The sequence below is a fragment of the Papilio machaon genome, chromosome Z (genome assembly GCF_912999745.1).
Source record: "Papilio machaon chromosome Z, ilPapMach1.1, whole genome shotgun sequence".
Taxonomy (NCBI): domain Eukaryota; kingdom Metazoa; phylum Arthropoda; class Insecta; order Lepidoptera; family Papilionidae; genus Papilio; species Papilio machaon.
In genome coordinates this window covers 10,810,529-10,836,385 of record NC_060016.1, presented here as the reverse complement: position 1 = coordinate 10,836,385, position 25,857 = coordinate 10,810,529, and the positions used below count along the sequence as shown (strand labels likewise).

The window sequence follows — 25,857 nt, the reverse complement described above, 5'->3', positions numbered from 1 at the left end:
TGAAGCTGAGTTTACCTAGTGTCAATGGTATAGCATACTAAAAATACTAAGCGGCCGTGTCTACAGATGAAGAGTTGTAAAAAAACTTAAAATAAAATCTTATTTAACTTTTAAAATTATTTGATCTAAAAAGTGTTTCCGTTAATTTTCAAGTACATCAGCTGAAGGTGCTCGGTACAAGACTGTCGTATTTAAAGTGATCGACGCTATCGGAACCACTTGGTCTATTAGAATTCAAGTACGGCAGCTGGTTGACCGCCGAAGACCGTTACTTAGTAACCGAGTAGATTACTAAAACGTCAGCTAATGGACAACATATTAGTTACTAGTACTAACTGACCTGCGATTTAATCCGTGCGAATAAAAAAAAACTTAATTAGTAGCATATATGTTCTTACAAACTATATTCTATACCAATTTCCAGCGAGATCCATGCAGCCTTTCGGAAGATAACTTCTAACAAACATCCACCTAAACCTTCACATTTATATTAGTAATATTAATATGAATTAAGATTGATATAAATTTGTGATGGCGTAGTATGGCATTGCTAGGCTCTTGAAGCTTCCAAACTCTGGAACGGTCTGTCCTAGGCTGTATTTCCAAACCACTACGACTTAAGGCTTTTCAAGGAGCGACATATCTCTTTTTCCAAGGCCGGCATAGCATCTAAAGTTATAGTGTAGCAGATGTCTATGGGCAATGTTATCTATTATTCCCGCTGATCGTGTGCCCTTTTTCTTATAAAAAAAAACTTTATACTCCATGTGCTTAGCAAACACCTTAACTAAGTTAGTTGAAGACTCAAAATTGCATCGGAGATGTCAAAACCGTTATACTTTCTTATACAGTGTCTACAACTAAATATCAAACTAAAAAATTAAATAATAACATATTAGTTTTTTAATTAATCAATTCACGTTGGTCGCAGTGGTCTACAATGAATTTCTACTTATTATTTAACTAGCTTTTCTCACGGAAATAACATAATACGTACTAAATTGCGTATGTCTCCTTCCAGACTATGTTCTATATCAATGCCAATTTCATCCAGATCCGTTGAGGCGTTCTGAAGATACCTTCAAGCAAACATCCATCCATCTAATCATACGCATTTCATGAATGCAAAATGAATATTAGATAGATACTTGATTACTTGATTCTTTTCAAAGAAAATTTCTTAAGCTAATAAATTCACTTGAACGAAGTTTCAAACTTTAAATGACAACTTTCAGGCTTTAAAGTTAATCCTTTTAGTTAAACTCTCGCCAGATTTCAACGGCTTTTAGATTTCAGAGCGTATTCTGATCGACGTTAACCTTCATACGCATATTACATCGATAAGGATATCAACTGCCAATGTAATTTGTATCGTGTTTCTCATGACAGGACTTTACACGAGCGACTTCAGTATGCTTAGTAGCGACGCCGGTTTGTTCAAACGTCAAGAATATTGGTCATTTGATTTTGAACTTTAAACAAAGAGTTACAGAATATAAATTGCTACTCTCTGCATTCAGCGGATGCACGCTTCGAAGATAATCCTCAGAGCAAAGGGTCGTAAGCGGCAGAATACCCTTTTGTAATTAAGTGATAAGGGTGTGTTGGCGTTTGTGTCCTTTTTATATGAGTAGGGTCTAGGATGTGGGCGGTATCGATCGATGCGCAACTCTAGCTTGAGCGAGAGTAGTAAACAGAAGTTCACTTCGCACCGAAGCAGCCGACAAGATGCACGCTATCCGGGTTATCGTGATGCTCCTGACAGCGTGGAACGTAGCTGAACATTATGGTAAGTTTTTATTTTATTTTTTAATTTGTATACTGTTGCGTTTATACTTTTGCGAATTTTAGATGAAGCCCTGCGATTATTTTTGCGTGTTTAATTGTCGGGAAACGAGTTTGGGCTCGCACTAGTTCGTGTGTGACACCTGTTACTTGGCGCAACAATTTTAAATAGCCGCCCTTATGCAGCGCTTTTGTTGTTTTTAAACATGTTTCAGATGTAGCGTTTAGCATATTATTTTAAGTTATAAATTAATGAAATTTCGTATTTCGTGATATTCATTAATTTTTGTTTTTTTGTTTTATTACAATCGAAAAAACAAAATAAAAAAATAGGCTTAAATAAAAACTTTTCAAAAGATAAAAAATGTCAAAAAATAATATGTGTTTTACGTAAAAAATGGAAATAAAAAAAAATTAAAAAACAGTAAAAATTTGATTATTGAAATCAAATTTAAAGCGCATTTACAAAACACATTTGAAATGAACACATATTTAGTGTTTAAAAAAATAATTATTCTTGAACACACACTTGTGATGATTAATTATGAATTAATTAAGATAATTTATTATTATACAGAATTTTAATAAGAAAAATAAATATAAATTATTTAAAAAAACTATAGATCCCTCGATTTTTTAAACAGTATTTTTAAATAAGTACTACTTTATTGTTTTAATATTTGTATATATAAAATAATTTATTCCTTGCTGTGCGCATTGTGAAACGAAGTTAGAAAAATAAACGAAAATATCGTTTATTTAAAAAAATAACAACAAAAAATAAAAATAAACGTTTAGAGTTTAGAGATATTTAAGCACAGGTGGGCACAGTTAATCGAAAAGTTAACTTCGTTAATCGTTAATTCGTTAATTAAAAAATTAACTTCGTTAATCGTTAAAGCGTTAAATTCTCGAAAATTTAACGCAAGTTAAAGTTAATCGTTAACAGTTAACCATACCAAAATTTTACATACTAATTTCACACTTTTGTGGCGACACTTGTTTAAAATAGTAATTTGACTATATATTCTATAACACATTAGTATTAGAGACAAGAGACAGAGAAGAGACATAGTATTAGAGCATTATAGTATATTTCATTACGAGTGCGGAAAGCCTGTCATTGCAAAGAGTTCCGACAAATGTCTACCCAAGCCGAGGCGCAGCCGAAGGTGAGGGTTGACAGTTGGAACAAGTTCTAATGACAGTTCCGCACGTTCACTGGACAACTATTTTTAATACAGTTGCGAAAAAATGAACCAATTTAATAGAATAATAAAAACACAATAAATAAACTCAACTAACTAAAATGTTTGAAAAATGGCGCCAACCGTAAAAGAATACAAACAGATTTTTTTTTGTTTTATTCACCCATTCTGGGTAGGCAAAGGGAACTATGCCCAAACGGCCAAGTTTTCTGTAGATTATTTTTATTGATATGAAATGAAAATGAAATTTAATGAGATCAAATAAAATGAAACCTAACCTAATTCATTGAATAAAATAATTAAATCTGATATTGTAACAAATAAGGAGCTTCTTTTTAGCAATATTTACATGAATCATAAAAACTTCAATGATTTATTTTTGTTAAAACTTCGTGGTTGGTTTTTTCTTTTTAATGGACATTATTTTGACAGTTGGGAAAGAGAACGCACGAGTTTGGAAAAGCTAAAGAAAAAGCACGAGTAAAAAAATGTTTTAATACAGTTGCTCAAAAAGGGATTGGAGGGTATTGTAGGGACGAAGAGCGTTCGGAATGTGGGCTATTACATACTCTTGCTTTTATATACTCGTAATGAAATATACTATTTCGAACCTTCTTTTGATTTTGTCCTGTTGGTCACGTCTTTCCCGGACGCTCTGATGCATCACACTTGCACGCGAATTTCACATATATCAATTATCAACTCGTTCGTTCACCATTCGAGTCGCCGACAGTCGCTCAACATAGTTGAACCTACGAGCGTGGCGTGGCGCGTTATTTAAACAAAATGACAGCACGTCTCCAAGTTTCTAATTTAACGATTAACGGACTTTTATTAACGGAAGTTAACAAAGCGTTAACACTTTTTGAAGTTAACTTAAAAGTTAATCCGTTAAGCAAAATGTTAACTTCGTTAATTAACGATTAACGGATTAACGAGTTAATGCCCAGCTCTGTATTTAAGGAATAAGAAAAACCTTCTCCATTTACTCCAAGCATAGAAAAAGATAGTTTTTTATGCTGCTCGAGTAACTTATTAAATTAAAAGTTAACCGCGTGTTCAAAAACTTTGCCTGATTAAACGTCAATATTTGCCAATGAAGCGGTGGCCTATAAAAGTTGCCTCAACTGCCGCGGAAACTGGACAAATTGTTAAAATTGCTCTTACGAATATAAAAGAATTAACGAGAGAGCACTACAGGATGAAAAAATGACTACAACAATATGATGTTTTCTTCATATAATGAAGAAACTTTTGGAAGAATACTACGAGATTCCACGCGAATGATTCTGAAAATAAAAAAATATATATGTCAATTATGTTAATTAAATCAAATGATAATTATTATATATTAATTATTTAATAAATGAATGAAATATTGTTTAATTTTTTTATATTTCTTTTAACCATTTTTTTTAATATACGTTAAAATTTGAAACGCATATTCCAAAAACTAATAAACAAAAATGCATAGGATGGGTAAAACGTCGTAAGGAATCAATACCAAGGACATTATGTACTTGGAATACACAACTATAGTTGATCCCCATCTGTTTTATTTGATAATAATGCTGCGACCGTGAATCAACTGCCGTAATAAGGTCATTGTTGTTCTCTCTTTTGTTTTCCAAAGTGAATCAGAGCGACGGAAGTACTTTTCTTGTACATTTACTTGAAATGGAAACACACGTGAAAAAACACGTCTCTACGACATCGTATTCAAATTGACTGATTACAAATGGTTTTTGTCTGTTAATAAAACAAATTATTATTCAACCTCTTATAATTCTAGTTGTCACGGATTGTATTTTTCTTTATAATATTTATTATTGGAAAAATAGAATATTTTTTTGCGCAAAATGCTACCAAAAAGTACCTAATGAAATAGAAGTCGAGATGGTAAAAAGTTTCCGCAAAACTACGTCAAGTTTCTTTACGTAGTTAATCTGTGCTTATTCGGTTACAAATATATCCTACTAATATTATAAATGCGAATGTTTAGATGGATGAATGGATGGATGTTTGTTTGAAGTTATCTCTTGAACGGCTGAACGGATTTTGATGAAATTTGTCTCAGATATAGAACATAGTCTGGAAGAACACATAGTCTACTTATTATGTTTTTTCTAATTTCGCGCAGACATAATCGCAGGCAACAGCTAGTATAAATATAAAAAATTTTAATCGGTTTACGAAACTTTTTACATTTTGTTGTTTTTTTTTTTCTTGTTTGAATTAAAGTAAATTAATTCCACTATAAAAATGAATTAGTACTTAATTCTAAATTGTAACTTTTTTTTCTTAAAATATAACTAATTATCCTTCTTTAAATAAATAGTTTTTATGTAATAAGGTATATTTTTTTTAATATTCTATACGGATATCTATTGAACATAGCAACGGTTGTCGGACAAATTTGATAACAATATTCAAAATGTTTATTTCATTAATAAAAATTATAATATTTTATATATTCTGTTAAATATTTAACTGTTTCTAAATATTCTATAACTGTGTCCTAAGCTTTTTAAAAAGAACGGCCCTCGATTTCACAAGAATAGCACACATCAAAATTTTCTTTCTATTCCAGCGAATTCAGTACTATTTGATAACTGTAATCATATTTCAAATGATTTAAAAATCCACTAAACGTAGGGAATTATTTTTACTGCTTGTTTATATCCTTGTATGGATATTGTAGATAAAAGAATTCCTATTTCTCCTGACTGTTCACTTGTAACTTAACTAATAGGTAATATTTAAACATCACTATTGTTTTTTTTAATATTGAGTAAGCTAGCGCTTAACCACGATCCCACCGGATGAAGTGATGATGTGGTTTAAAGATGGTACGCGCTAGCTAAGTCTCGGACGAAAGTTAGTGAGTACTTAAAAACTTCAAACAAGCAAAAGTCAATAACAACGCGTAGCTCATTGAATTGACTTTGGCCTTTGATTATTGCAATTCTCAAGTTGACCGCCGCGTCGAGATTAAAATGCTCTTACGTCGTACAAATTACATATAACATACAGAAGAAACTTGTACGATTGATGTTTACTTTAAACGATTGCCTTTACGATCGATTGAATTAACAATGGTGCTTTTAAAATAAAAAGTTTCTTATACCCGATAAATAATTTTCGTAATGAATACGTGCAAGCAAGCACTACTAATATCTTCGTTACATCTGTTGAATTTAGTTCTTCGACTTGTATTCTGAATCAGATGATTCAGACCTCTAGACTCAGGTTAGATAACCATACACATCACTGCGCGAATTTTTTTTTTTGCACAGCTAATTGGACAGTGAAAGTTCACTTTTATACACACAAAACAGTCTAGCTCCTGCATTAATAACTGTCGATTGTGCAATATCTGTCAGTGTTGTGTATACATTATTATTCTGTCCCTCGCACATAAATTGACTTGTATGTAATGTCGAATTCTGATTGAAGTAATCTCGATAGTAGTTATTGCGAACAAATTAATCTCCCATCAACCTCCCTGGGAATTAGAACCGTATGCTCCACACACAAATGTAACCGTAGGATTTACATTTCGAAAGTCACGTACACAATGTTTTTATCTCAATATTTGTTTAACAAAATAAGATGGATGATGACATATTTTGTACACATCTTTCTGCAATAATTTTGTAACTTTGTTTATAATTAAAGGACCTGTCACAGATAAGATATTGATTTATGAGAAAATTATAATTTCATGTTTACAAAATCAAGATGACGAATACTTCTAGAAGCTTCCAAGTGACTAAGATATAGATTTATTTTAATACGCATTTACCTTCGGAATTCATCAGTTGTTGTTGTTAAATTGTAATACTTCGAATAATTTCCACTCAACAATACTCAAACTATCTCTGGTGTCTCTTTATGCTTACTGTTGACGAGAACGCGATGTTTTACACTTGCTATATAAACTAAGAGAGCGAAACTTTTTGATGACAACTTTATACAATCTAATTCCTACAACCAGCTATGACTCTATGCATATAGGAAGTCTGAGAAAATTGTGTGCAGTACACAGTTTCTTTGGTCGAAAACATCAAGATTGAACCCAACTTCCTTCTATCCAAAGCTATAGTTTAGGCGATAAAGACCTTAAATGTTTTCAAATAATTAAAAAATTAGATACTATGGTTATGTTAAAACCATAGTTTTTGGTGGTTCAACTACACCTTTTTATGGAAGAAACCTTTGTTATAAAATCAACAGGGGGCTCCAAAACGCAAATATAAAAACAATATTCAATCATACTTTTACAATGGATATAATTTTTTTTTTTCGTCGATAGAAATTTTTTTTTTACTACGATAAAAAAAATATTAACTAAAAAATTAAAATAAGATTGGTATAAAAATGGACTTAAAAAATGTGTTTAAATCATGTTTCCATTCAAAGATTTAAAGTAACCCTTGCGATGAGACTTGTTACACTAACAAGGTTACATGTTAGTCGCCCGGGAGCGGCTTACGTCATTATATACTTCATAACTACTTAGTGCTTTTAAGTTATACATGAATGTTTTCAATTCACTATATCTAAAGATCTTCTAACTTTTTGTAGTTTAATAACTTTTGAAAAGGGATTTTTAAAGTTTATTAAAAAAGTTAATTAAATTAAAAGCTTTAAATAAACCTTAAAACTAGAATAAATTAGTAAAAATTTGTTTTGAATTTACATTTAGAAAGGTGTTTATTTTTTAGCTATCAATTATCAAAAAATATCAATAAGAACTAAAGCTTTTATCTTTTAATATATGCAAAAGTACAATAATTTATTGACGCACTTATATTTTTTTGGCAACAAACCCCATCCTTGACATTTAGGTGCACCTTACAAAACGTGACACCGGTGCATGGAAAAATCTTAATACGCAATTGTCATGGCATTTAAACGTAAACAACCCTTTACTGGACTGGAAATATACACCGAACTATCAACATATTGTATGCGCAGTTACCATAACGTGTGTTTTAAATTAATTAAAAAAGAACAATTGCACAGAGAATCCAAGGTCGTCGGCGACATGTGAATGCACGAATATGACATTCAATGATGCGCACTATATTCTTGTTTCCAATATGTACGGAAACGATGGAAATTGGAAATTCATCAAAGCGGCAACTACCATTTCGTTTGATCTGAATTGAGTTTTCACAGAACCATCTGACTGTTAACGTTTTGTAACCTTGAACCTTGCACGCGTTGCAATGCAAAAATCTAAAGTCTAAATAGTAAAAAAGTACAGCACTAGGCAAGTGTCATTAAAAGTTTAAAAAAAACTAGGACACAAATCTTCTGTGGCGTTCTCATAATGCACTAGCAAGCTTCATTCAAATCTCTTTATTACTAAAAATAGATAGAAGATAGCGCTTTATTTACATCATTTATTTAACGTTAAATACTTTTTTAAACTTATAAAACTTTTCTGAGAGAACCTGTAGTAGTATGGGGTAATAATAGTATTGACTTTTATGTAAATAGTGAACGCTAAAAGGGTATTGTAAATGCTACGTATTTTAAAATAACTATCCTATAATTAGAAAGTTTTAGATTTTAGAATATATAACAATTTTGTGAAAATAACTTATCAACAATATATTTCTATTCTTACACATTTACACACTTATGTAACTTTAACTTTCTATTTATTTACATTTACATCATCATTTTTATTTCATTATCATATTTTTTTTAGATAATTATCAATTTCATTAATTGATATTTCACATTATTAGGCAAATGACACGGTACAAGCTCCAAGCACTAATTATTTGTACTGAAATTGCTTGGAACTCGATAATTTAATTATCACATGCACTAGAATACTTAACAAGTTATCGAGAGTTTTCAATATCTATAGGAATAACTTCACATCGTTGCGAAGTTAAGTTACTGTGTATGGTACGGAGTTCAAAACTTACGAACTATTTTTCGAACTATTTCTAACATAGTGAATCCCTATAAAATGTTTTTCTAATTCTTTTGCAATCCTTACATCGTTGATTGTATATCAAATTGATTAAAAATAATAATGAAAATTGACAAATACAATACATCCTTTTCTATTAACAAATATTGGAAAGGTTACATTGAAAACTTTACATTGATTGGACCGATTTTAAATCGTTTTATAAACTTTTGAAGGAGAACGCATCTTCACTTCAGGAATCTTCTAAGTGCTTCTTCACTCGATCGACCAGTACAAACTGGTTAAACTTAATTGACGTTGCGAGAGTATTGCGCTTTATCGTGTTAGTTCAATGTGAACACTTGCATATAACATCATATGCTTAATATTGTAGCAAGTGCGCCGCGCGCAACTGTCACTAGCTCGCCGGCGCTAAATAAACATGTCAAAAAGTTCTTTTCGTAATTAATCATTTAATTCAAAATTGTTGAGATTTAACATTTAAAATTTTAATTCTTTATTTCAAGTGAAATATAATTCGGTTAAATACCCACCGGGTCATATAATTTTGTCGGTTTATACAGTACGACAAGGATCTTGTGACACTTTTTTTACATTGACAGAGGAAGTGCGCTTGTGAGCTATCGTAATTTATTTTGACTTATGACCGGGTCATATAATTTTGTCGGTTTATACAGTACGACAAGGATCTTGTGACACTTTTTTGACATGGACAGAGGAAGTGCGCTTGTGAGCTATAGTAATTTATTTTGACTTATGACCGGGTCAGATAATTTTGTCGGTTTATACAGTACGACAAGGATCTTGTGACACTTTTTTGACATTGACAGAGGAAGTGCACTAGTGAGCTATCGTAATTTAGTTTGACTTAAACCCACCGGGTGAGATAAATTTGTCGCTTTAAACAGCCAGAAGGGCGCCAGTGAGGTGTCATAATTTAGTTTGATTAGAAGTTATTAATTCTACTAGCATTTTATTACATCCTAATGTATAAATACTAGTAGTTGTAGGTAAATCAATCAGTTATGGGAATATTCTGCCGCAATTCAACGGAGATTTCTATTTAATGTAACTTGAAGATGTTATTAATTCGACTGAAGTTAGCGGCAGCTCGCGGCTTCCTTCATATACCTATATTAATTCAACACAAAGTCGTTTACAAGTTTCTCTACGAACTGAATCTGAACTCGTTATGTTTATATCTTAAAGTTATTTGTATCAGTGATACAATAAAGCAACATAGTAATCTAGTATTGTATAACAAACTAGTTGTCGCCCGAAACTCTGTCTGCGCGGAATTAAAAAAAGAACTTAATAGTGGTATAAAAAATAGATAGTAGCAGATTCACAAACCTACTTATTATGCATATAAAATTTCATAAATATTGGTGAAGCCGTTTCGAATTTTATATATATGATTTAATCTAATCTAATATGGGCATTGGGCTTTAAAATAAACGATAGTATTTATATTTATGCAATATCAGTCCCAAAACGGGACACATAAAATAAATATTTGCTTGTCAGTTTTGAAGACATACAATTGGTTAAAAACATATTTTAGTTTAAGACGTTTTGTTTGAATTATGTTACCATAAATAGTAATAAATTAATTATAGATAGGATTTCATGAATAAAATAAATTTGTAAAATATTTATGTTTTTATACAACTGTTGGCAGTGGAAATTGATTGCTAAGCACATCATAAGTTATTCGTTAGTTCGCGTATGTTATCACTATGAGTATTTTTGCCGGCACGACGTCACATCGCGACAGTATCGCACCCTGATAACGAAGTGTCCCTTCAATGAACTTTGTTATTCAATATTGGAAGGTTAATAACTATACATATCGGATTCGGAATGATACAAAATCAATTTAAACTTTCTAAATCAAATCATTTTGAAAGGTAAAACTTCTCAAATAATTTTTACGTATCGAAAAATATATCTGAATTTTAAAATATGAATCTGTATACAACTCTCTCAGTGTAATTGTAAGAGAGCTGTATTGTATAAGATTGCGTTTTTAGTTAATACTTTTATTTTAATAACTTGCGTTAAATTCTAATATTTTTTGATGAGAGGAATTTTAGGATGAGGCGCTAAAAGTTACTTTATTCATGATATTAATTGCTTAATTTTGTTGCAGCTAAAGCGGTACAGCCCTCCGAGCAGGACTATGAAGAAATGAATAGGCAGGAAGCTGCGAACATAGAAAAGTTGCGCACCCTTCTAACTGCCGTAGATGAGGAGCCAGTGATTAAAGGCAGACCGACCCTGAAACCCGCTAACCCGACTATTAACGTACAAATCAACGAATGGCTCGAGAATGTAAGTTACTTAATGGGTGTTAACCCATCCGATGAAAAGAGTTAATCTCACAAGATATGCAATATATATACTTTTATACCTTTTCATCGGTTGGGTAAAAACTCTAGAACATGATGTATCCTTTTCAAAATTGCTCTACGATAGAGCTGCGAAAGTTCAACTAGGACGACATCTCTAGCGAGGAGAAAACTAACAACCATCAGCCAACCCTTGACACGTTGTTGAAAAGAAATTGACCAGTTACTTAATAACTATTACTTAGTAGTAACTTAATTCCACCCACTTTGAACTCATTTCGGAAGAAAATCTGTTCCGAAAACAGTTCTCCTCTCTGAGGTTTTTTTCGGGTTTACATATCGAAGAAGAGGCCCTGCTATAAAATAAGAAAATGTGGTTTTGTTAAATAATTTCGCTAATTAACCCTGCCCCAGACAAAGATTTTAATTATGTTCCCAATTAAGATCCAATGTCGCATAGTCAAGTTTGACCATAAGAGCTATAATTTATGTATTTTGTATTTTGCTATGACAAATTTTGTACTTATGCGCATATTGTCAGCGTCAAATGACGTTTCATTGACTCGCGTTCGCGACTGTAGACTTCAATCCCATGTGCCGTACGCGGTAATGTGACGTACCCATACCGCTGAACTGAGCCCACTACGCACGCTTGGCAAATAACGACGAACAGCAAACACCAAACAACAAACATGAATGTGTGGATTGGTGTTGCATCGATAAAACATCATTTTTAGCTGCTTGGCTGTTTTTTACACACTCTACAGAGTGATATACTTAACTTTGGTTCCGATCCACTTTGCTTCGATACGAATTACCAGCTATCAGGTGTGTTAAGATATAAGTTAATGCAATAATCCAGCGCGAGCAGTCGCGGCCGACGGACAAACAACTAACCGCTTTGTGGTATTAATTCTCTCCGATGATAATATTCTATAATCACAATGCTCAACGATAATCTGCGACCAGTTAACGCGCTTACCGTTGAAATGTTATTACATTTTCATTAAATCCTCACCATTTCAAACAACAACGACGTCATCCGAGTACAGCTGCTCGTCTTAAATAAGTAAAAATAGTGATGTCTACTCTTTTTGATCCATTTTTACAATATCCTTAAAATAATATCAATAATTCAATAGAATTCTATCTGTTTCAAGTTTTTCTTTAGTTATTACTAAAGAAAAAATGCTTAAGATGCTGTATTCATATATATTAAAATAAAAGAAAACAAAGTCTATTTTCCTTTAATTACGCCCACAGATACATTAACCTTACCGACTTTCAAGATATTTGCTGCCCAGTGATATCAGATAGATAAATAGATTCGTTACTTATTGATCGTGTACTCGAACATCATAATTATTTATAGAATATTATAACACATAAAAGCGGCCTAATTCTTTTGTCCTCAAGTATACTTAATTCCAAATTTAAATACGAACATACAATTTAAGAAACATACACAAATTAAAAAATCACAATTAGCTAAATAATGATAAAAACAAAGCAATAAACATAGCACGCGAAAATATCTCCCTTAGTCCTCTACAACTGAAACAATCAAATAAAACATGTTGTGATCTCGATTCTTTCATAGACGGAGAGACCATGAGAGTTAAAATCACGTTTTTAAATTAATGATTCGGCGATGTGAACAAACGGCCATTTTTCCGCTCCAGTCAGTTGTTTTATATCTAGATAATGAGTGTTTCAAATAAGCCAGATCGACGTTGATTATTTACTTTTAAATGTAGAGTTACGTTAGAGTTAAAATCGAGTCTCAGGGCTGCTGCACAAAGCAAAGTGCTCTGCAGTCGCAATGTTCCAACTATTTCAATATACAGATGCCGCGAATACATAGCATCGACAAGTCGTGTACACCGCCCGTTTGTAACTTGCCTAAACAAATCGTTAAATCTTTTGTAATCGTGAGATAAATTGACTTGTTTCACAAATTGACAAAAATAACGACGCATTTGTATTCGCATATAAGTTCAGGAGAAATTTACACATCAATATCTTTTTTTTCAGTATAAGTAAAAAATCGGATCCAATTTAAAAAATCCTGCGACTAACATAAGCTACACTTGTTTGTTTTTTTTATTACAAAATTATCAAATGTACATGTAAATATGATGTATCATATCACAAACTACGGAATATGAAAATTTCAACATAAACAAGGCACGATTAAAGGTCAAGTGCCAATAAAGTCAATAATTAGATTCAAATCTCGGGCAACTCAGCTTCCGTGTACAATACATTTTAAATTCATTAACTCTACCAGTTACAGTGCTGCACATTCCCGACACGTGTCCCACAACATAAATTTGAATATCGCAAAAGTATAGTGCACTCAAGTAATCTGGAGTGTCCAACCGAGAATTTGAAATGTTTTAGCGAATGTATACTTTGTCATTTCTGTTTTTTTTTTTTCTTAAAAAGAACGAAGGTATATAGCAATAATGCTGTGACACGTGTGCTACGACAGTGAAGATTTATCATGACCTCACAACAAATTTACATCATGGTTAATACTGTAACGCAGTCTAGTGCATCGTGTTCAAAATCACTGTTAAAACTTCATTACAATTCCCCCTTCCCCCCCCCCCCCGTCCTCTCCATCCATCATACAACCTGTCTATAACTAGTTCCTGCTGAAAGTTTACGTGTCTCCTTGTAATTACATTTGCATGAAAATTTTACACTAACGGGGTGGGTAAAAATAGCTATCATCAGTCGTGTTGTCTTCTATTATATCCGGTAATGTACCTGTGGATATCTATATATATAAAAGAAAGTCGTGTTAGTTACACTATTTGTAACTCAAGATCGGTCCAACTGATTTAGCTGAAAATTGATGGGGAGGTAGCTTAGAACTAGGAGACGGACATAGGAACTTTTTTTTTATCTTGTGTGAACATTTTTTTATTCCGCGCGGACGGAGTCGCGGGTAAAAGCTAGTTTTACATCTCTCTAATCACCAAAGGATTTTTCTATTGAGTCCCAGCTCAATCAATTTCTGAGAATTTTGTAAAAGTAATCAAAATCACAAGAAATATTAATTAATTTTCTAACGATCACTTTATCAATTTTCGAACATTTTAAGTGAAAATATTGAATACAGAGCACGAGTTCTCGGAAGCTTGTCTGTTATTTACACGTTTCAAATTCCCTGAATTCATGGAACAAGCGGACCACGAACACGAACGCTACTCAATGTTGTGGCTTTTTATTTTATACTCCGACTTCGAATAACTGGCATTAAGTACAAATATTAATAAAAACTGTCGTCTCGGTTTAATAGTTTCAGGAGTTTATCTCTCACATATATCACATACAAGGCACGATAATTTTATATATAACCAAAACGAGTCCGCAACCGATGCTGTCCAAGTAAATGACGACGGTGAAAATTATATTTCATTGAATTTTTTTAACCCTCACTTCTCTGTTGCATTCGTTTTCACAAAAAACATCAAAGTCATATCTTAAAAATCGAAGTATATTGAAAAAAATTGCTATACTAAATACAGCCTTTTTAAATTACGTACAGACCTACATTGTTGTTTTTCATATACATATATCATATGTTTTTGTTTTATTGCTAGATGTTGCGTCATAATAAGAGGGGGAGACATAATGGATTCTATGACGAAGAAAATACTTCGAAGCCTTTCGCTTGGACACCGAAGAACTCCCACTATTACTATTTGGAGGAAAACCAATTTCGTAAGTACAAACATTATCTACCTGTCCTTAACCGAAGCTGTGTGTAGTCAAATCGATCTATCATCTCTTAGATGCTAAAAAAGATGTTTAAAAAATTAATAATATTGAGTCTTAAATCGAGATTTAAAGGCGGATTTGAAGTCTATACCGATTACGTTATACTTTCAAAGTATTCATATAATATTTTCAATTCAGGAGTGAAAACGACGCCAAATTATGAACGAAGTGACTATGTGATGGACCACATGAAGAGACTAGGCTTGGCACCTAAGATCAGTCCAGATTCTGAAATAAGCAATGCGCTAGTGGCTGACGAAGTGGACGAACTCACTCGTGGATTGTATGTTTACTTATCTCTTATTTTTACATCATAATACTAGCAATGGAATTGAGTTGCCTTTCAAACTGGTCAAGCTATCCAATTAACTATATTAACTTTTTTTTTATTTAAAATGTCACAGTATTTTTCTATTCCCAACCTGAATACATTTTTAGAATTTATTTGGAAATGAAATCGATGGACTCATTCTATTATAGTGGAAGGTTACTAGGTTGACATTAAGATGTAAAAAAACAAAATAATTAATCTGAACCGTAATCCATTACACAAAAGATATTTATAGATAAATATGGCTTTTATCAGCAAAAGCCATATTTATTTTTCACGTCATTGGAAAGTAACTCAGTTCTGTTTATAAATAACTTTCATATTTTGTAACATCGCCGTGTTTTCGCATTAACTTTAAATCTGTTTAAGTATAACTGGAGGACTCCCTTGGGAACTCAGCTAAGCCGTTAACTTGTTTATTAAGCCTCTAACCGTTGGTTTCTAAGACCAAAATCTCTATATAAAACATATCGTCATCCCTGTCATTATCTTTGACAAAACAGAGGTAACAATATGTTATTAACGGGGATTTTGGTCCCAAAAACCCACATCTAATTTGAAATACTACGTAATTAAAAACAAAGTTGGAACGCAATATAAAAAAATTATAAAGCACTTCGACAAAATTATAATATAATTCTATATTTTGGAAACGTAACTTCGACAAAATATGTCTAAGTTAATCATAAAATTCGTATAATATTTGTCACCAAAATGTTGTATATTTGAAAAATTGCTATTATAAAACGTAAAAATTTAAATCTTATTCAACCAGCATGGATTTTATTAGGTCAAGGTTAGAATAGGATATACATATATATTTTTTAAATTGTAAAGTCGTTTTGACTTTTGGTTAGAATCCATTTCCGCGAAAAGGTTCAATTTATAACTACCGTAGTTCGATAGAGTTTGGTTTTTACAAAGCTGTTCTACAAATTCTTTTTCACTGTAACCAGTCAATGTGTGCTGCTGTCAGTTTTGTCATTCTCACGAACTCGCCTTTTTGCCTTTTTCATATTTGTGACGTATAGGTTAAAACTTTTATAAAATTGTTATGCTTTAACGTAAGTTAATCTGAATACGTAAACGAATACGTGAAATATTTATTAAAAGCGGCAAGCGTTTAATTACTTCCGAAATCCATGCACTACCTGAAAGCTCTGAACAAGGACAAATAAATTCACTTACATATGAGCGATCCTTCTCTGTTTCATATAACTTTTTCCTTCTACTTTTCGTGAGCAACATTCTTAATGGCCAGTATGGTCACTTTGGTAGTAATCAATGAGGTCGGATATGTCATATTTTAATAAATAAAATAGTTAATGGTGTGTCATCAGTAACATATTCGTTTAGGGGTACATCGAGAAAAATAATAAATGTAATCCACCGCCTCCCCCTCTTTGTGGGGGGTCATATGCGGCGGACGTTGACAATGTATTCACAATAACAATACACCTGAATCCAGCACACATGTCATATACAACTGTTCCGGTTTACCAAATGAATACACTTTCAAAATACACATTAACTTGTACAATGTACAATTCTAGTATTTACTTATAATACTAAATAAACCTTTATGAAAGGAAATTAAAACATTATTTAAACTGTCAACTAAGTGACTCTTTTTAAATGGAACAATTGTACTAGTTGTTCTCTACCGTAATAAATGAGTAGTACAAATAATTACGGTTATGTTTTATTAATATAATAACCATATGAAGTAAAAGTAAGTAAAATCTCATTATTATAGGATAAGATAGGACATTATTTGTTACCATATAATTTTTTTTTTAATTATCACATCTTTTGTATAATATCTTACAGAATAAAATAGATTAAGTTATAATGTATCCTTGGATTTGATCACCATTTTATGTTAATTGAATGATAATCATCAACTTAATAATAAAATCTTTCGTAACAGTAACAGTAGAAAGCATATTAATTCCAGGACTAATATGGAATACCGCCTGCCTGTCTCCTTAATACCAGCCAATCTGCGCTGGTTGAAAATAATGCATCCGTCTGTTGAAACTTATACCGAAGAGAGGTGAAAGTAGTTTGTACACCGGCCGAAATCAATATTCGATCTCGAACCATTTTTGTTTATCCGCGGTATTTTTAATTAACATTTATTTGGTTGAAATTTAACCGATCTAAACATCTTAATTGCAATCGAAAAATATAATCTATTATTTAAATACGGCTACAGCATACTTCTAATTTGGTAGTCTGTTTTATACAAAGTAATTAAAATAATTTTCGAATCTATGACCGAATATTGATCCAGTCCGTTAGAACACACCCACTCCTCCACGCCTGCACACCTTACATCCTGAAACTGTTAGTCGAATCGCAACACAACATTTCTTCTTCGACATGATGTCAATATAGACTTTGTCTGTTGGCCACTAATTTACAAATTTACATAGAAATTTCTATGTTAAAAACAAATTCCAATATGAAATGTGATGTTCGATATTTTGATTTATTGCTTGAAGTATTCTTGGAATATCTTCAGTTATTTAATTAAGGTTCAGTACATTTTCGTTCGTTTAAGCTGCTTACGTACAGTTAAATAATTCTTAGAAATGTTATTTCGTTATTGAGAAATTACTTTGATTACATTTTAGTTTTTTTTATTTTTTATTGTGAAGGAATCTGAATTATGTGTAGACGGATTATATTGGTTTTTTTTTCAGAATTATTATTAAGCATGTCACTTTTGAAATTCACTTTTTAATACCGGTATTGTGAGTAGTAATATCAATGTTAGGAATGTAGCTTAGTATAAGTTGGTACGAATGAACGAGTATTTTTTTATGTATTAATAAGTTAGGCCCTTCGTACACAAGGGAACTTAAATCTCTGATACTAATATCGTATAGTTGCGTCGTGAGTATCGCATTCTAATGCACCTTACACACAATATTGAATCGTCGACGCGAGTTTTCTATTCGATCAGTAAAAATATAGCGACTACATTTCAACTGTATAGATTTGTTCCGCCATCTTAAAAAATTGCAATGACTGTCTATGACATTGACAGATAGAAATGTCGACGACGCGTGCTGTTTACGAACCTCAATGAAATTGCGTTGCGTAGCGACTAAAATCACCTGATTTCAAAGATTTACGTTAACTTGTGTACAAGGGGCATTAAACTTAATCAAAATGATGAGAATTTATTTAATACAAAATTACTATAAAAAAAATTGTGTTGCCATAAATATGTTGAAACGATAGAAAAGAGCTCGTTTAATCATACTGTATAAATGTATGGATATGGATAGTATTATATTACTAGTGACCACTTTGTTGGGAATGTCTGTGACATTTGCAGCGACAGCACGGCCAGGCCTCGACACACCTTCTTATACGAAACGAACGCCTCCAACCTCTCGGATTCTATCTACAGCATCGCAATCCTCATCGGTGTGATAGCTGCCATCACTGTCTCCCTTATAGGATTGACGTACGGACTCTACGTGTAAGTATAAACCGGTGATCGTGGTCAAGTTTGGAATACACAGTAGCTAGAAAGTAATTGAGGTATAATTTTATTTACATACAATTTATTCCATAAAACTATTTGATGAATTGCTTAATCAACTTTATAATTATAGTAGCCAAATATCTATCCTTTTAAATGTGATGTTTGAAAACATTTCGTAATATAACCACATTTTTTTTTATGAACGTACGTGTTATGTTCGTACTCGCACGCGATTGAATTCAAGGCGCTTGTAATTTGTCAACGACGTCCATTATAACTCAATTCTAACAAAATTAAAAATGTATTGTATACTAGCGGTCGGTGTCGACTTCGTTAGCGCAGCATTTTAATAAAGTTGCCTATATATACCGGCGTGCATCAGCTACCTTCTGATCAAAGTGCCGTAAAAATCAATCCAGCTGTTCCGGTGATTAAACCTTGCGGACATACAGAAAAAAATAAAAAATAGTTTTACGAAATGCGATTTTTTTTTCAATATACATACAGACTTTCCAATTTTAATAATGAGAGTTATATGTGAGTTATATTTAATATTGGAACATGCAAGTGCTTGTAATTTGCATTGCGTTCTATAAACACTAACTTAAAAACCCACAATTAGTGATACATCTGCGCTAGAAGTCACTTAGAAGATTGGCTTTCTCCCGTCGGGACTTTTCCAGAGGGGAAATCTTCTGTGTGGTGATGGTTTTTGGTGTGGACACGACAACTTTCCTTATCTGATGGTTTAGTTTATTTGGTAGCTTATGGTAATTTTGTGTTGTAATTATATTTAGATTATCGAAGAAAATAAGAGCACCTGGCGAGCCCGATTACCCTGCTTACGGTGTTACCGGACCCTCGGACCCCAACGGCGACAGTAGACTGGCGCAGTCTGCGCATCTCTACCACTACCAGCACCAAAAGCAACAGATCATTGCTATGGAAAGGTATGTTTTAATCTAGAACAGTGATTCTAAACAGGTCCTGGTGGAGTCTCTAGGCTCCATGGAGGACTCGGCGGAGGCTTAAGATGTAGAGATAAAAATGTATTAACAGGGGTTCACTGAAACCAATAATTTTTTTAAACGGGTCCTCGAGAAACAATAGTTTGGGAATCTTTGACCCAGATGTCCTCTATAAAACCAGGCTATCGACAGTTAGCAATTTACTTTGCATAAAAGCTAACAAATACCTTTTTAATTGGACCACGAAATTCGGTTAACAAAAGCGGTTAATTAAATAAAATCAATTAAACTCATTACTTAAGAACAAAAATGAAAAAACGTGTTCCATTCGACTGGCTTCAATTTTCGTGCTCGTTTTCTATAATATTGATTTTAACGTAACCTCACTAATGACTTACCGTTGGTTTCCGAGACCAAAATTTCTATATAAAACATATCGTCATCCCTTTGACCATACAGAGATAACATTTTGTTTTAATGAGAGATTTTAGTCTCAGAAAGTCATGGTTAATTATGAAAACTACGACTTTATGAGATAAGTAGATGGGATTCATCGTTGAAGAATAAAAAAAACATAGTAAGTAGCCTATGTATTCTTCCAAACTATGATCTACATCTATGCCAAATATCATCAAGCTCCGTTGAGCCGTTCTGGAGATACTTTCAAGCAAACATTCATCCATCCATCCATTTAAACATTTGCATTTATAATATTACTAAAATGGTAAGAAGACTTCTAATACTGTGATTTAAAGTTTTGTCAGATATGTGATTGCAAATGCAGATAAATCTATGTCATGCTTATATCAGAATAGATTCCGGTTAGCTTTCGCAGCAGTGTGCTACAGTCTTAACATTAGATGATAAATGGATGCATGCTAACGTAGTCTATGTTTATCCGAAGACGTCTGACCATACTCAAATATATATCACATTTTTTGTTAAATAAAATGACAAAATAACTTTATCAAATTCAAGCTGCATATTTTTAATACGCCTCAACTGCACAAATTGGATTTCGACATTTTTCTAAAATAACATTTCGTAACGTCGCGCGCGAGCTTTTTTAAAATTTTACAAGAATTATTTATATAGTTGCCGGGAGAAGGTTCGGAATGCTCTACCTTTTCTCCGTAGGTAGCCCACGCCGTACGGCCGCGCGCGCCCACACGCCCACATGCCCACCGCCGCCTTCAAACATTTCAATTACAGTTACGTCTGTCAATAGTTATTTGTAATATCAGATAAATACATTTCACCAGATTATATTATTGGAATATATAAATGAACGAATGATTGAAAAGCCACAAAAATACAAAATTATACGTAATTGCTTAGACCCTTCAAGCTTTTCACATTAATTTACTTTTGTGATTCGAAAAATACTTCGTAAGAATCAAATTAGAATGATTGAAATATTTTTACGTATTTGTAATTCGACATAGACTAAATAAATTTACACAGACGTAATAAAATATTTGTGCAGGGGTGGTGTGCCGGACAATCGTCCTGGATCCGTTTCCGAGCCAGAGTCCGATGAGAACGAAGAAGGAGACTACACCGTGTATGAATGTCCCGGGTTCGCTACCGTGAGTAGTCGTCCGCAAAAACATCTACGTTTGAAATCCGCATCACTCTGTTTTGAAGACAAAAATAAAGTCCATTTTTTTATTTATTTTTTTTTTGTTTTTTTTTTTTTTATTTTCAAAGTTTGTGTTTATGTTGTTGTTTATTTTTAATTTTCAGTTCCGTTTTGCATTCTACATTCTGCATGTGCCTTCGTCAAACTTCATCAAGCAGTTGGGCGACTTTTTTCTACTTTCGTTTGTCGTGTTTGAATTGCCATCCGTTGAAAGGTCATCATCATCATCATCGTTTAAAATTGCTTGTCTTCGGCGGTGCAGCAATTCAAACGATCGTTGTGTTAACTACGCCATACTCTTGACTCTGCGATAAGACACTACTCCACTTTTTCTTTTACTACTTCAATGTATGTTTTATACACAATATATATCTTACCTTTTATTGTATATATGACTATTGTCGTGAACTATATATTTTTCTAGTTTACCTGGAATTCTTATGAACAATAATCTTCTAACATTTTTATAATTTAATTGTCATGTTTTATCCGTTGTCCGCATTTTGCCACTCGTTCCTTAATATTTTTTTTTCTGCTAAAGGCGCTGCTGTTTTATGCGCCAATAGCGTTAGCGAAGCGTCAATAGTCAAATGGTTAAGATACCCTTAACGACACCTGACATCCGATCACATGGTTTCAAATCCCGCCATACAGTAGTTCAACTGTCTAGAACCATATCCTATCACAAGCATAGCGCTTAGTTGGAATGGTAGAGAAATATTAGTAGAAAAATCTGCTATTATTTCAATTAAAAAAAAACTTCTTTATCCTTATCAAATATCTCCGTCCAGTTGTGAGTGAACGAAAGTGTGATATGAGATAGTTTGTACACCGCGTGCTGCCACTGCAAACTGAATAATTACATTACATACGATTTTATTTTTGGTTTAGTATAATGTCGCCGTAAAATTACAACTTTCGTAGTTTTTAATTTCACTTCTTTTTTAAATAATTTTAACATCTATTAAAGAGATAAATTCTCAAAATTGAACATGATATCTTCCCTTTCGTTGTTAGAAAAATTACATTAAAATTCATCAAATTAAAAAATCAGATTCCTTCTGATCTTTTGATCTTTTTTAGACAGTCAAATTATTTAAGATAATTTTTTGAAATACAGTAAAAAAAAAATCAAGGTTTATTATTTTTCCACCATAACAACTGTAAAATTATAACACAGTCTGTCAGGTTAACGAACGAAGTTTGCGATTCGACGGTAACACGATATTATTTCAGACTGGTGATATGGAGGTTAAGAATCCGATGTTCTCGGACGATCCGACGCCCGCCACTCCCGGCAAGTGCGAGATCGTGCGACCCCAGCCCATAGAGTAAACATCTGTGGATCCAGCCTCTCTGCACATTCTACTCTATGAACGAGGACACCGCTATTACTCTATTTCCACAACGTATACTTTGTGCTGATCGATCTCATGTAATCGATCCCTTTTTAATTACTTTGTAGTTGTAATTCAATTATATTAAATCGATAATGATATTAAATGATCTATGTGAAAATTATTTCATGTCGAAGATTGAATTATGTTAAATCATGTCTATGTACGATACAAACTTTATGGCGGCACGAAATTTCGAATATGTTAGGTATCGGTGTTTGGTGGGGAATTTCGGGGGTTCGCAGCTAACCAAAGCTGCATGCTTGTATATTATAATGCTATATTTCAGTGAACAGTATGTTATTTATGTGTTTATTCCTGGGTCAGGTGTGCTTAAAGCGCGGCCCGTTACTTCCTTGTATTATCGTTAATAACTTGTATAGTCTACTGAGTTATGTTTTTATTATGTAAGATTGTTTTTGATTCATTATATGATAAAATCAGAGTATATAATATCATAGTATACAATTACCTGTTCAAATTAATATTTATAATGATTAGGAAAAAAAATCGTCTATTTTTTCACGAAAAAAAAAATTATCCGCACAAATTACAAAATATCATAAAAATATTTGGATATAAGAAAAATACATATTTACAATTCTTACAATATTTTACTGTAGATATAAAAAAAAATTACGACTTACAATTATATGTGATCCATCCTGGAGTCTCTCTGCAGATTTAAGAACACATCTCTATACATATATTTATTATTTACGTTTTTAAAACACCCTTGTACTTTTCAAAGTTGTTATTTTTTGATATTTATATGTTGACATGATACGTGTGTGTTACAATTAAAAACTTATATAACCGATAGATAAGATAATTAATTCATACTTTGGTGTTATTTTCTCGAAATATATAATAAATACAACCGGCATTTCATTAAACAATATCCTCACAATTCTATCTAAATATCACCAATTCTAAATAATATTTAAGTGTCCTTCAATAAGTAAAATAAAATAACTTTAAATGTTTTAAATCCAGATGTACTCCGCATATATGGATAATTAGGCAATTTCTTATTATTTCTAGTGTACATCATACTAAATTTAAAGATTGTTCATAGCCAATGAGAAATTACGAAGATACTAGCTGTCGCCCCGCGCGGAATTCAAATAAAACTTAATTAATAGGCTAAGATCTACGCTAAATTTCATCAAGATCCATTGAGCCGTTCCGGAGATACTTTTAAACAAACATCCAAACATTCGCATTAATAATAAATATTAGCAGGAAGATAGAAACGTAGAAGTGAGAGAGACAATGTCAGCCCACTCCTGCCAGTTCAAGCCCACACATTGATTTGAAACAAGAAATTGAATGCTCTTGTGTTTTATTAGGTACAACACTAAGTTACTGAACCCCAGTAGGATCACAACCTTTAAAGTCACCCTGCGAAAGATTAACTTTAGAATCATCATCTACTAAACATATTGTTGCAGTCTTATTTGCTGATTTCAGTTTTTTCAAATCCGATTCTATTCTCAGTAGCTTCTCCTTGCAAGAGTTTGTGCGCCAAGGTCTTTTTGGATCGACAGTATTCAAGGCATCTTCGCTTGGTACTTTTACAGTTCTATAAAACAAAAAAAAAAATCAAGGAATATAATAATATACCAACATCATATTTCAACAATAGTTAAGTTACTATGAGTTTTCACAACTGAAATAGCTACAGTTACATAGATTATCTCTTTTTTTCTACTGGGAGAAATATTATTCTCTTACAACTTCTTCGGGTAGTGGATGTTAGATAAACCTAGTTTCAATCTGGAAATTGTCATTGTATAAATACTAGTTATTTGTCGCCCGTGTTACCGTACGGAAATAAAAAACGTAATAAGTAGGCTATCTGTTCTCCTAGACTATGTTCTACATCTGTGCAAAATTTCATCAAGATTCGTTGAGCAGTTCCAGAGATACCTTCAAACAAACATTCGCATTTATAATATTAGTAAGAAGTAAGATAAAATACTTTAATCAATATATCAAGGTAATCAAAGCACATAGGATCACCTTTTCTCCTCACCGAGTAACTCGCGGAGCTTTCGTTCGTTTTCATCCAATAGACCTCTATCTGGTATGTAAGGGTTCACATACTCTTCATTCTCGGCACTACTTTGTTCTTCTATTACTTCCTCAGCAAATTTCTCCTGGAAATCCTTCACCAGCGGCCGACACCGCTCCGGCAGCCTGTCTTCAGGTACCTCCAGATCTTGCAGAAGCTTCGAAATTCTCACCTTCTCTTCATTGGTCGACATTTTTCACAACAAATTAATAAAAGCAACCTAACCAATAACCTAAATATATAAGATGTTTGTCCAATGTTTATCATTGAATATGTCAAGGTAACACCATGGTAACGTATATTTTCTGTCACCGTTACATTAATTTTCACGACTATTATTAATTTGCCTAGAAAAACTATAAGGAATCTGCAAATTGCATTAATTCATCATATTTACTGTTACTTCGATACTTTATAAACGTGACATAATTTAATGTCTGTAATTTTCTGTGCAATTTGTCAAGTCTATACATAACCTAGGCAAATTTCAAACGGGCGGAGAACGGAATTTGTCAGTAACATATCTTACACGCGCCATTTTATCGAATGATCCCATCTTAGCAACGGTATTTATAGTAGGGAAGTGATCTCATCTGATACAAAAATATATATATGCTGCCTTTTTTCCAATGTCACCCTTGACACCGACCGTAGATATGGCTTTATTCAGATACAATAGCTATTGTAACTGAATAAAGCCAACATTGTTCGTGTACACTAATATCAAGTTAAAGATAACTTTGCTATTTACCTTCTTTATATTGTGACTATCTTTCAAATAGTTGAATTTCAAATGTAGGAAGTTCGTGCAACGTCAGAATCGTTTCATTTAAATCAAACTAGGTTTT

The 25,857-nt window shown here is 32.6% G+C and overlaps 1 protein-coding gene across 2 annotated transcripts; it reads left to right on the top strand.

Annotated features, from left to right (window-relative positions):
• Positions 1–1,713: 1,713 nt before the first annotated feature.
• LOC106717149 lies at positions 1,714–22,885 on the top strand. Of its 2 annotated transcripts, XM_014510875.2 has the most exons (9): positions 1,714–1,789; positions 11,102–11,283; positions 14,915–15,035; positions 15,231–15,375; positions 17,381–17,479; positions 18,773–18,919; positions 19,723–19,875; positions 21,380–21,482; positions 22,772–22,885. In XM_014510875.2, exons 1-9 carry the CDS (start codon positions 1,729–1,731, stop codon positions 22,868–22,870), a joined length of 1,110 nt encoding a protein of 369 aa, XP_014366361.2. In that variant the 5' UTR covers positions 1,714–1,728; the 3' UTR covers positions 22,871–22,885. The 2 variants fall into 2 exon arrangements, with proteins under 2 accessions (XP_014366361.2, XP_014366362.2); XM_014510876.2 differs by lacking the exons at positions 17,381–17,479; positions 18,773–18,919.
• The last annotated feature ends 2,972 nt before the right edge of the window (positions 22,886–25,857 follow it).